Below are 13,156 nucleotides of genomic sequence, written 5' to 3' on the forward strand. Positions count from 1 at the left end.
TTTGGGTTTCCCAGCTATTTTCCTGTTACTGTTTTCTAGTTAAACTCCGCTGTGATCTGAGAGCATATATTGTATGATTTCTATTCTTTTAAATTTACTACAGTGTATTTGATTGCTCAGAATGTCATCAGTCTTTCTGAGTGTTCCCCGTGAATTTTAGAGGAATATGAGTTCTGCTGTTGCTGAAGTATTCTACAAACGTAAAGTTGACTGATACTGCTCAGTTCAGCTATAACCTTACTGATTTGCTGCCTCTTGATCTGATTGCTGATAGAGGGATGTTGAAGTCTCCAACTGTATGAGTGGATTAATCTATTTCTCCTTGTAGTTCTTCCAGTTTTTGCCTCAGGTATTTGATGTGCTATTAGCTGCATACACATTTAGGACTGTTATGTCTTCTTAGAGATTTGTCCACTGTCTTCGTTATGTTATACCCTGTTCACCCCTGATAATTTTCCTTTCTCTGAATTTGCTCTGTCCAAAGTTAAGATAGGTTTTCCAGCTTTGTTTTCATTAATATTAGCATGGTGTATCTTTATCCCTTTACTTTTCATCTATCTGTGCCTTGATACCTGGGTTTCTTATAGAAAACATAGAGTTGGGTCTTTTTTTTTAATTCACTATAACAATCCCTTTTAATTGGCATATTTAGAAAACTACCATTTAAAGTGATTATTCATACTTGGCTTAATATCTAGCGTATTTGTTTCTCTTTTATACTGGGAGATGTTGTTCTTTCTTTTCTTTCCTTTGCCTCTTTCTTTTCTTTTCTTTTCTTCCTATTCTTTTTTTTTCTTTCTTTCTTTCTCATCCTCCACTCTGTTTTGCTTTTGTCTTAATTGAGCATTTTATAGGATTCCTTTTTTTTTTCTCTTTTCATAGCATATCAGTTATACTTTTTAACTTTTTTTTAATTTTTGGCCCATGAGTTTGCAGTATGCATTTACACTTGTAAATCTAGGTCGACTTTCAAATAGCACTATGCCACTTTATATGTAGTGTAAGTACATTATAAACAATATTCTCAAGTCCTCCTTTCAATCTCTTAGATATGCTGCCATTCATTTATTTCACTTATGCCAAAACTAAAATCACTGAATACAATATTGCTATTATTATTTTGAACAAACTCTTACTTATTAGATCAATTAATAATAAAAAATAAACTATTTTATTAACTTCATATATTCCTCTCTAACATCCTTCTTTATGTAGATCTGATTTTCTGACTGATATCATTTTCCTCCTCTCTAAAGAATTTATTTTAACGTTACTTGCAAGGCAAGTGTACTAATGAAAAATTGCTTTAACTCATGTTTGAGAAAAATTTTAATTCTTCTTTATTTTGACAAATAATTTTATTGGATACAGAATTCTAATTTGGAGTCTTTCTCTCTCTCTCTCTCTCTCTCTCTCTCTCTCTCTCTCTCTTTCAGTGTTTTAAATATTTTATTCCACTGTCTTTTTGTTTGCATGGCTCTAAAGAGAATTTGATGTAATTCTTATCCTTGCTTCTCTATAAGTAAGGTAATCCCCCACAACCTAGCTTCTTTCAAGATTTTCACTTTTGTCTTTGATATCTGCAGTTTTAATATCATATGACCAGGTGTAGACAAATATTTGGTGTTCAGAGATCTTCCAGGATCTATGGTTTGGGATTTGTCATTAATTTTGAGAAAGCATCATTCATTATCACTTTAAATATTTCTTCTTTTCTTTCTCTTTCTTCTCCTTTTGGTATTTACATTATGCATATTATACCTTTTGTAACCATTCCACAGTTCTTAGATATTCTGTTCCATTTTTTTCAGTCTTTTTTTTTTTTCTTTGCATTTCAGATTTGGGGGTTTCTCTTGACATACCTTCAAGCTGACTGATTCTTTCCTGTGTGCAGTCTATTGATGAACCCATCAAAGGCATGCTTAATTTCTTTTAGTGTTTTTATTTATTTCCAGTATTTCCTTTTGATTGTTTCTTAGAGTTTCCATCTCTCTGTTTATACTATCCACGTATTTTTGCCTACTGTCTACTTTTTCCATTAGAGCCCTTATCTTATTAATGATACTTGTATTACTTCCCTGCTTGATAATTCCCATGTCTTTAGTATATCTAAACCAGTTTCTGATGCTTGCTCTGTCTCTTCAAACTGTGTTTTTTGTCTTTTTTGACAGACTGCCATGATGTACTGGGTAGAAGGAATTAGGCCTTTTATGTGAGGTTTTATGTGTATCTGGCTAGAGGTTAGGATATGTTTACTCTCTGTTGTAACTATAGATGTCAGTTATAATTTCCTCTGTTGTCTTTCTTTTTGTCTTCCCTGTTATCTTGGGGTTCCCAGAGAGATTTATTTCTAAACAAGGCCTTCAGTGTGCTATTATTTCATTGTGTTTCCCTGTTCTTACACAGAAGCCCTCCTCATGTGTTGGTAAGTTTGGAGCCTATGATTAGGTCTCAGTGAGTCCTTTAGTATCCGTGGGTTGTTCCTTCACAATTGCTTTTCCAGTTTTTGGTTTGTTTGTTTGTTTGTTTGTTTGTGTTTCCACTCCTGATGTAAGACAGGAAGGGTAGAGGTGGCTGGAATTTCTCTTTCCCCACCTGGAAAGGTACCAGGAGTTGGAATTAGGTATTTTCTTTTCTCCAGTGAGGTTGTTTTCTTTAAGTAGTTTGTCTTAAGGGCAAGTCTTGCCAGGAAGAACAGAATGCTTTGTGTTTATTTCAAAATGGCTACTTTTCCTCTTTATTTGCCAAAATTTTCTCTGATTTTCAATGTGAGAGACTGGTGGGGCTCCTAGAAGTCAAGTTCACAAAAGTGTGGGATCCCTTCAAGAATGTTTGACTTTGAAACTTATCCATAGTGACAAGTCCAGCAATTCATCAATTTCAGTCCAGGTTCTCCTACCCTACTACTGGTTCCCACAGGAGTTTCTTTGCCTGGGCTTCTGCCCTGGTAAGTTGTGATTCTTTGTGTCTGCCTATTTTCTCCCCAAATTGGGGGGCAGTGGTCATGATTACTCTGTGACAATAATTATCTGATGGATCTAAGAACAATTGTTGGTTTTCAGCTCAGCCTTTTCCTTGTTGCGAAGACTGGAATGATGATTTCTAATCTCCTTACATGCTATATGGAGGACTGTAAGTCTGTGCTGTGTACGACTAATGAATTGTTTAATATCTCTCTACAACTCGAATCCAGATTTGTAGAGGGCAGTCAATAGGCCCACATGTGTAGTAGGGTTCACATAACATAATGTATGTAAATGTACTAAATTCTCATTAATATGGATTATTTCTATCTTTAATTAAGTGAGTTTATAGCCTATAACTTCTTTTTGAGGCAAATTTCTTCTTTCATTGCTTTTGATTTTTTCTTTCTTCTATTATATAAATTAAAGTGTTTGCAAATGAATCAAGAGAAACTGCACTGATATGGATTAAGTGTAGCTCAGTTCACTGCTTTGTGCTATCAGTGGTGATTAATGAACAGACATCTAGCAGAATAGCTGGGAATTACTGGGACCATGTATAGGCAAGGTTTCATCTTACGTATGCATTTCATGCACTAATTTCAATAAGATAAATATATAGTGAAATAGATAAATTGTTTCTAATATCCAGAAGTGTCCATTAAGAGAGTTGAAGTCAGCATCAGCCTACCTTCTGTGTTGTAGGCCCTTAGAGATTGTGACTGGCTTCAGGAGAGGAACGTCAGGAAAATCTACTATTCGGACTCTTCCAATTTTTTTACCTGGAAAACCTACATACTCGGACATTATCGAAATAGCTTCTCTCTCATTTCCATACTGTCCTGTAATTTAATTACTAACACTCATATTTTCTATTACCTCTTTATATCTGTTGATATTTTCCTCCAAAGGTATGCTTGTCCTAAATAAATGTGGAGGAGTTTCCTCCTCAAAAAACTTAACATAAATTTAATTGGATATTATTATAATATTTGTATGTATATGACACATAATTCTATTCTGCGTTTTGATTTAGCAAGTTCTCTTCAAGTTTTCCCTGCCCTGTATCATAAATAGTTTCAGCTATGACATCATCTTTGAATATAATATCTTGATTATAATGTCTAAACATAATATGCTTATATATTTCTTTGAATCCATTTTGTTTTGTGATAAAAATCATGATAAAATGTTTTATAACGTATAATGTTGACTATTATGATATCAGTGGGTAAGCATCCAACCAAAATTTAGAATATCAAAATAGAAGCAGCCAAATTATTTGTCCCAGTTGCAGATTTGAGAAGCTATTTCAAATAGTAAGTTATTATTGCAACAGAAATTGTTTTTCAGTAAAACATGTGTAATAAAATATAAAATTAGGAACAAGTTAAACTATTTTTCAAGGATATTAGCCATTCTACTTTTTCAAAGAAGTAAATGTTTTAAAAAAAATTTTAAGTTTATTTATTTAGAAAGAGTGTGTGCATGTGCATGCACACTAGTGGTTCAGGAGCACAGAGAGAGAGGGTGAGAGAGATCCTAAGCAGTCGCTGAGCTGATCAGAGCCCGGTATGCGGCTCGATCTCAGGAACCGTGAAACCATGACCTGAACCGAAATCGAGAGTTGGACACTTAACTGACTGAGCCACGCAGGTGCCCCTAAAAAGTTTTTTAAACATAATTATTTTGCTGATGGTTATCACAACAATTTTTCTGGACAGTGAACATTATTTTCATTGAAAGACAGAAATACATAATGTTATCCTTTTGTGGGTTTCTCATTGGCCATATTAAAAAAAAATCACTACCTGGAGTCTTTACACGATCCTCTTACTTTTACCATTGGCCGTTGTGGCTACAGAAACACTGGACATAACATGCAATTATTCAATTTAACAATACATGTTACGGTTGAAACAGCCCATGGGATTGTCAAAAAGTTTCACTGGCATTAAATAATGAATTGGTGAAATTGCTCAGAATTAATGTGGACTATACTAGGGTGAAATAATGAGATGACAGGGGTTGAAGTTTATTGGAGAGTTGATAGGCTTGATGGGGCGCAGGGGGAGGGAGAACAGGCAGGGATGTGGTGGTGGATTTGGGAGAAGCAGAGTAAAAGAAGGATGGAGGAAATGGAATTTGGCATGAGCATGTAAGATCAACTGAAGATGAAGAAGACTGGAAGCAGAGAGAAAAATGAGATGAAAAACAATAAAAATAGATATATTAATAAAATACATTTATACGAGGGTTTTGAAAAACAGGAAGTATTGGGTTTTATTTTCATGTAATTTGATCTTCTAAATTGGTTTTTCCAGAAAAAGAGTTATAAAATAAATAAGATAAAACCATCCCCTTTTCAATCTTTGTGATGTAGCCTAGGATTTATGAAGAAAAAAAAAGAGAGAGAGAGAGACTGAGACAGTTCAATTTAGGTTGATTTTGTAACGTCCTGTTATTATATTGAATTGGAAGCTTCTTACCTTTTTAATTCTTTTTAAAAATTTTTAATTTAATTTTAGAAATAGGTACCCACCAGATCCTTGAACTGAATGCTCTTTGGGATGAGTGTTTGCTTATGTGTGAGATGGGAAACACTCAAATGACCCAAATTCCTTTCATATTGACTCAGCTTATTTCGCTTATTGAGGAATCAATATAAAAAGTGATTTTTGCTAGAAAATGTATGCTTTTCCACACTGTTGATGTTAGATCTCACTTTTCATGTTTCCTAACCTTGGGCCATTTTTTCTGTTTTTTTTTTGTCTATGATCATCTTGATGTATTTTTTTATTGTTTTAGCTTCCATTAAGAGGTGGATTTTTTTAAACTTAAATCTGAGTTGGTTAACATATAGTGTTATAATGATTTCAGGAATAGAATTTAGTGATTCATCACTTACGTGTAACACCAGTGCTCATCCCAGCAAGTGCCCTCCTTAACGCCCATCTCCCTTTTAGCCCATCCCCCCACCCAACACCTCACCAGTAGCCCTCAATTTGTTCTCCATATTTTAGAGTCCCTTAAGGTCTGTCTCCCTCTCTGTTTTTATTTTATTTTTGCTTCCCTTCCCCTATGTTCATATGTTTTGTTTCTTAAATTCCACATATGAGTGAAATCATATGACATTTGTCTTTCTCTGACTTATTTTGCTTAGCATAATATACTTTGGCTCCATCCATGTCATTGCAAATGGCAAGATTTCATTCTTTCGGATCACTGACTAATATTACATTGTGTGCATATATATATATATATATATATATATATATATATGGCACATTTTCTTTATCCATTCATCAGTCGATGAACATTTGGGCTGTTTCCATACTTTGGCTATTGTCAGTAGTGCTGCTATAAATATCAGGGTGCGTGTGCCCCTTCGAATCAGCATTTTTGTATCCTTTGGATAAATATCTATGGATTTCAGACTTAGACTTTTTGTAATAGTGAACATTAGCCCCGTGCTAATTTCTGACTCTAGATTATTTAGTGGCTCTTGGGAATATTTGTGGAATGCCAGTATTAACATTACATGCAACAGAATGAGTGGTATCATTTTTTCCTGGTAGTATAAAATTTGGATAAACTTTTATAGGATAAATTATCTTTAGATAAATTTTGATCTTAAGAGAGAAAGTAAGACTTTTTTAGTAGGGAGGAATGTCATTGGACAAAAACACCGTTGCGATAGAAGAAAATTACTGTCCATGGGTTTTCTTTCCTCTGGGTCATATTTTTTTCCCGTGTAAAAGAAAGTTGTGTAAGTGATTATTAAATTATATTACAAACTATAATATATATAACTATCATTTCTAGGGAAATGATAACTGAAAGTTAGGTACAAAAAGATAATACAGAAAAATATGTTTACAACCTTACTTGTTTTTGTTGTTGTTTAAAATACAGATTTTTTTGAAGAGCACTAGGAAGTGGCATTTTTTTGTTTTGTTTTGAATTGTTTTTACAGTTTAAAAAGATTATTGGGACTTGGCATGGTGGTTGGTTTTAAAGCTAACTCTATTGCTATTTCACTTTTTATTTGTTAAATATGTTAGTCCTTGCACTTGAAAAAAAAAGGTCTTAGATACTGATGTTAGTTAATTCAGGAAGATTTCCTGTTTGTGAAAATAATATGTTCTGCACATTGTTTTGGCTTCTGAAATGCGTATGTATATGTACATACATAGGTACATATACATAAATATGTATACGATCATGTTCACTTACTGTAAGCGTTCTCTTCTTTTAAAACAACCTCAGTGAAACATGGACGAAGTCCTTTAGCAATGAGAAATTCTAGTTTAATATTTTCTCCAGCTCTTACAGATTCTTAAGATTGTTTAGGTTTTGGCCATACCTAATATGATACACGGAAATTGACATGACAACACCAAACCAAACGAAGGTCTAACAACTTAAAGAAAACACAACTCACTTTGTAATCCCCTTATGTACAGATAGAAATATCATAGTCAAGGTGTTGTGTTGTCACGTTGCCAGACTCCATTCTTTCATTAAACCAGGATGCCATATATGTACAACATGCAAACCATAAAGAGTTGCCTTTTCTTTTCTTTCTTTCTTTTTTTCCATCCCATTATTAGGTATATACCATTGAGGAATCTGGGCTGAACATCCTGGTGTGGTCAGTGATTGGAAATAAAAGAACTGGTTGGATGTATGGATATGTACCGCTCTCTAGTAACAGTGCATTTAAAGTGGCATTTGAAGCTGATTTGGCTGGAAGTGAAGACATTTTTGTAGCCCTTGATGACATCTCTTTCACCCCAGAATGTGTCTTTGGAGGTGAGTAATTTCGTCAGTAGATGGGATGTGCAAGTGTTGTTTTTACTATCTAAATATAGAAGAACTGGGAATTCCTGATGAATAACATTTGTGTCCAGGTACAGTACCATTCATCCGTTGAAGGAAGAACAAAATATGTTGTAGGAGGTAAAGTTTTTCTGGCAATGAGCTTAACCATAAAGTTTTCATGTCCTCTAGGCAACCAAATTACTTCAATTACAGTTCTTGAAGAGACATAGAGGAAAGTTAATTCTATTAAAAGAGCATTATTGTCTGCTTTCTTTATTTCTGAATGTTCGCAATAGTATACAAGGTAAAGATGCTTCTGGTCACCCATCGTCTTCCAAACCATCTTTTCCATCCACATTCACTTTCCCTCATTCTCTAGGCTATTTCCCTTCTCTTCAGTGTTTCTACTGTACAATCTAGAATTCTAGAATTCCTTATTGCATAAAGAATCCTAGAATCTTGTCAGTAACTCTTTTTGTAAGAAATAATTCCCTGAACTGAAATCTGAATTTCTGCTGTTTACGACGCTCCCACTGAAGTAGCCATATGTTGTTTATAAAGTCTTCAGATTTTCAAAGTTAAATAATAGGGTTATTGCCTTTATGGCTATGCTATGCCTCTTTCAAAATTTTATTTTTATAGAACTATTTAATAGTTTCTTCTTTTGAGGATCCCTGGCTGGCTCAGTCAGTAGAGCATCCAACTCTTGATCTTGGGGTTGTAAGTTTGGGCCCCAAATGAGTGTAGAGATTAGTTTAAAAAAAGTTTTTTTTAAATTTAAAAACGTAAAAACGTTTCTTCTTTTTAAGGCCACAGATATAGGTTCTTATCCTTCTAATAGTTTTTCTCTGGAACCTAAATCCTGGGCAATTTCACCTTCCAGGTTATTCAGCCTATGTGAAATATTAACCTTCTCAATTCTAGTCACCTTCATAAGTCTTCCTCCTCCATAACCAGCTCCCACACTTACATCCTGGGTCCTATCATCCCATCTGAAATTTTAGGGCTGAAAATCTCATCTGATCATTATATCCTCTACTTCCTGATTACTCTTCCTAAACCTGTTTTCCGGCATAATAAGAAAAAATATAATCCCAGATTCTCAATACTTCCTGCTTCCCGCCCCCCCAATAAAACAGCTTCTTCATGCTTTTCCCGCTAATAATCCCAGATCTAATGATCCAACATCTCAATTCCACTGTCAGTCAGCACTTTGAATTATTTTATGTCCAATTTTTTAGAGATAAATTTGGGTTCTAATCATGTGCCAGGCATTGTGCTGACTACTTTGCATGTATTAACACATTTATTTATCAGACCAACTCTGATAAATAAGTATCTATTAAGTATACTATATAAGTTAATAGTATATATACTATTAACACATTTATTTATCAGACCAACTCTGATAAATAAGTATCTATTAAGTATACTATAAGTATAAATAATACTCTGATAAGAGTATCTATGTCATTCTCAGTCATAATGACCTTACCAGTCTTCGAAACTGGGTTACTATAACCCTTTGTTTTTTCCAGGCTGCTGCTAGTCATGCTGTTGAGGCCATTAAAAATGTTGGTTTATCACCTTAGCTGGGCAGTCCAGGGTCCCACACACATCTTTTTTCCCATTCCTGGCACTGCTTTTCTACAACAATTCTCAAATCTCCCAGCTGCTCCCTTGAACTTTGTTCACTCTGCCAATGTTCCAGTATCCTTTGAATAGAAAATAACTGCCGTTTGTAACAAACTCCCTTAAACCTCTTTTCCACCTGCAAATGTGCCTGTATCCACAACCACACTCTTTGTTGTCACCATGTGTCTGAGGGAACAAACAAAAACAAACCTCTGTCTTTCCAACAGTAAATGTTCTTGGTCATTTCTATTCTTAGCTCCTCCCAGTCACCATTCCATTGAAGCCTTCTCTGTCCTTCCTTCCGTTTCTTTCCTTCCCCTACTTATTCTTAGCTCTTGTCACACACATGCAAACATGCATTTATGTACGTACACATACATGCGTTATCACTTCCGACTAATTTTGAGCTCCTCAAGAGCAGGAGAAACATGTCTGTTTCATCTCCAGAACCCATCACAAGGTGTAGGAAACATGGGCTGAAACGTCAGTATTCTAAATAATCACAGTAATGGTTATAACTGATCGTATGAGCAGGATCTCTAATATTTGCGTCAGTATAATTGGGTTGTTGCCTACTATATTACAGAACAGATTATACTTTCAAGGGTAGTTAAAAAAAGAAACAGTGAGACATTTGGCATTAAACCACAAGTTGTCTTCTTTCTGTACGTTTCTATAAAAGAAGTGCCTCCACCAACCCCCCCACCCCGTCCCCATCCAAAATCCAGAATCTCTAGGCATAGTTTTTACGACAGTGCTTCATGGTTGATTCAAGCAGATGTTTTTAGAAAATCCTGCATTAAACCAATGTTTCTCAAATGGGAGTATGTGGAACCCCATAGTGACAGGCCAGGGAGCGTGCAACACCACCAAATAAACAGTTGCAACCTCATTGGATCTACTTGAAGGTATGGAGAGAGTAGTTACCTAAAGTGTTATATCTGACATTTGGAGCAAACATGTATTGAGTGGTGGAGAGGTGACAAAGGGACTAAAATATTGGAGACATGAGTCTAAAGCATGCCTAAATGTATAATTTTGAGAAAATCATTTTAGCTCTTGAGACCATGTCTTATCATCAGGAAAATGAAGTAGATGATCTCTTAAGTCCCTTCCAAACCTGCCATTTTATGATCAGGACTGGATTTGTACAAGAGGATCAGGAAAGCAGAAGGAATGCATAGAGAATGACCAAGAGAGGGAGAGAGTCCAGGGAGAAGGAGGGGGGGTGCAGTTAAGGAGGTTTCAGGGGTTAGGGCCGGCAGGTGAAAGCAGAGGTGTCATTGTAGTCAGAGAAGACTCATCACTGCACAGTGTGTTGTGAACTTGAGCAGGCCTGCCCTTTATTGAGTCAGTGTTTGTTGAGAATGTGCTGTGTGCTGTCCTGGATTGGGGTTGGAAGGGAAGATAAGAATATAAGTTTTTTTTGTTTTGGGGTGTGTGTGTGTGTGTGTGTGTGTGTGTGTGTGTGTGTGTGTTTACCCCTTCATTCCCTTAGTCTAAACACACCTCAAGCAGCAAATTCTATAGATTTTGCCTTCTTCCCGCACCCCACCCCCTGCTTCCATTTTATTGCCCAAACTCTAGTTCAAGGCATCCTTATTATTCACAGGAATCTCCATAATGGCTGCATAACTGATTTATCTAATTTACTGTCACTTATACTGCTACCAAATTCATCTTCTAGCACCTATTATAAAGTAAGTTCCAGAAAAGTAGACCTTACATGTTTCTTATTCAACACATCAAAAATATTTTTTTTTTATTACAAGCCACACAATCTGACTGGGGCTAACTTAAGTAGAAGCTAAGTTTATTGGAAGGATTTTGGATAGTTCCAAAATTAAATGTAATACTGAAAATCTAACACAGAAAAATGAGAGGGAAGCAAGTAAGATGAACTACATCAGAGGGTAAAACTGGCTAATTCCACTGTCTTTGAAGACTTGTTTAGGAAGCTGGTCTATCTACTCCTCTGCCATGCACACTATGAACAACCTCTAATGGTCCCTGTGTCACTCCATCATAATTAAAAGAGCTGATTGGAAGAATAGCATTGACCAAGCCCATACTTCAGAGTCCCCTAAAAGTTATACTCTTTCATATCTAATCTCCACATCATTCATGTCTGCATGATGGCCATTCCTCTTCTTTTAATCATAATCAAGCTTGGATAGTCTGCAGTATATGGACCAAATTATAAAGCTGACCAGGAATAATAAATTATCTGTCTGTACTTCAATGTAGAGAGAAGAAATAAAAGGGAAACTAATCAAAATATACAAATTCATACAAGTTATAAAGAAGACGAAAAATCCATAGCGGCTCTCAATTGCATACTCAACATATTTCTTATCCTTTAGTACAACTCTTGTCTTATCTGTCTCTGTCCATAAAATAATCCCTTAAAGTAGGACCTCCTGCTTCTATTCAGCTGTGCCCCATATTCTCTCACTTCCATGATTTTAGTCCTGCCACTTCTCTGACTGGGAATGCCCTGCCCTTTATCTCCTCTTGTATAAATGCTTTTCCACTTTCAAGGGCAGATCAAAGCCACCTTTTGTCATGAATTTATCCTTAATATTCCCCACAGGAAGCCAGCCCCTTTTGCAGATTCTCTTCACTTGAACTTTGCAGCACTCCTCTAATATATCTTACATGGTATTTTGTGATATGCATAGCTTATTTTCTGTCATTTTAGGGGTCCTCTATGTTGAAAAATCCCCATTGCCATTACCCTGTCATTGTTGCTGTTGTTGTTGTTGTTGTTGGTAGTGGTGGTGGTGGTGGTGGTGGTGTGTGTGTGTGTGTGTGTGTGTGTGTTTTAATTCTAGTGACAATGAGTGATCTTTAACTTTTAGGTTGCTGGGGAAAAATATAAAAGAAATTTAAATCAGTATATGATACAGAGTAGATATTCATTTTATATCAGAAGTGGTAGAGCAATTGTAGAGAAATTACTTAAAACATTTTAATGTATGGTTCATTCTTATAATTTTGATTCATTTAGTGATCATGGGTCTAATTTTAAAATTAATAGTGATTAATGTACAAAAAGCCGAAAGAAAATGAAAATCAGTCAACCCCAGTTCACTTACTGGCTTTTGGATATTGTTAGCCTTTATATCTATTATTCTGGGCCATGAAGTCCTCATAGTTTATCAAAGGATGGGATAATTCCTTTTTACTCTGGGAAGGACATTACATTTAAAGGAACACACACACACACACACACACACACACACACACACACACACACCACAAGAACCAGAAAATGGCACTAAAAGCTAATACCAAGCAGGCTTATGGGAGCAAGACCCGGATTCCCCCTTCACTACATTTGGGGAAACTTGAATATTATACTATGCAATGGTTCTTGCTTGATTTCCTGCTGATCGTCAGGCTGGAAGGAATGTTTTAAATTAGGGGGAAGAAATCCATATGAAAACCATAGAAAAATCAATCCCAATATGAACCATACTCCATTAGCCTGTATTTGACAAGTACCTTATACTGAACCTGAAGATAAACCACAAGATACTGTTCTAACTCTCTGTCTTAAAGATTAATGCTTTTATGTGAACACTGATGTTTTCATATAAACATATTTATTTATGATCATATAAACATATGCATCTATGTATGTATGACATATAAACGTATACATAATATTTAATGTATAAGTTTTATATATACTTTATATATGTGTGTTATATATATATGTGTGTTATATA

General features: G+C 35.3%; 1 protein-coding gene across 1 annotated transcript in view; it reads left to right on the forward strand.

Annotated features, from left to right (window-relative positions):
• MALRD1 (MAM and LDL receptor class A domain containing 1) overlaps positions 1–13,156 on the forward strand; it is a 779,242-nt gene that overhangs the window by 602,834 nt on the left and 163,252 nt on the right. Inside the window, exon 33 of the mRNA XM_047865740.1 lies at positions 7,577–7,778. Within this exon, the coding sequence (XP_047721696.1) occupies positions 7,577–7,778 (202 nt within the window). The remainder of the gene's footprint in view (positions 1–7,576; positions 7,779–13,156) is intronic.

This window comes from Prionailurus viverrinus, chromosome B4 (genome assembly GCF_022837055.1).
Source record: "Prionailurus viverrinus isolate Anna chromosome B4, UM_Priviv_1.0, whole genome shotgun sequence".
NCBI classification, from domain to species: Eukaryota; Metazoa; Chordata; class Mammalia; order Carnivora; family Felidae; genus Prionailurus; species Prionailurus viverrinus.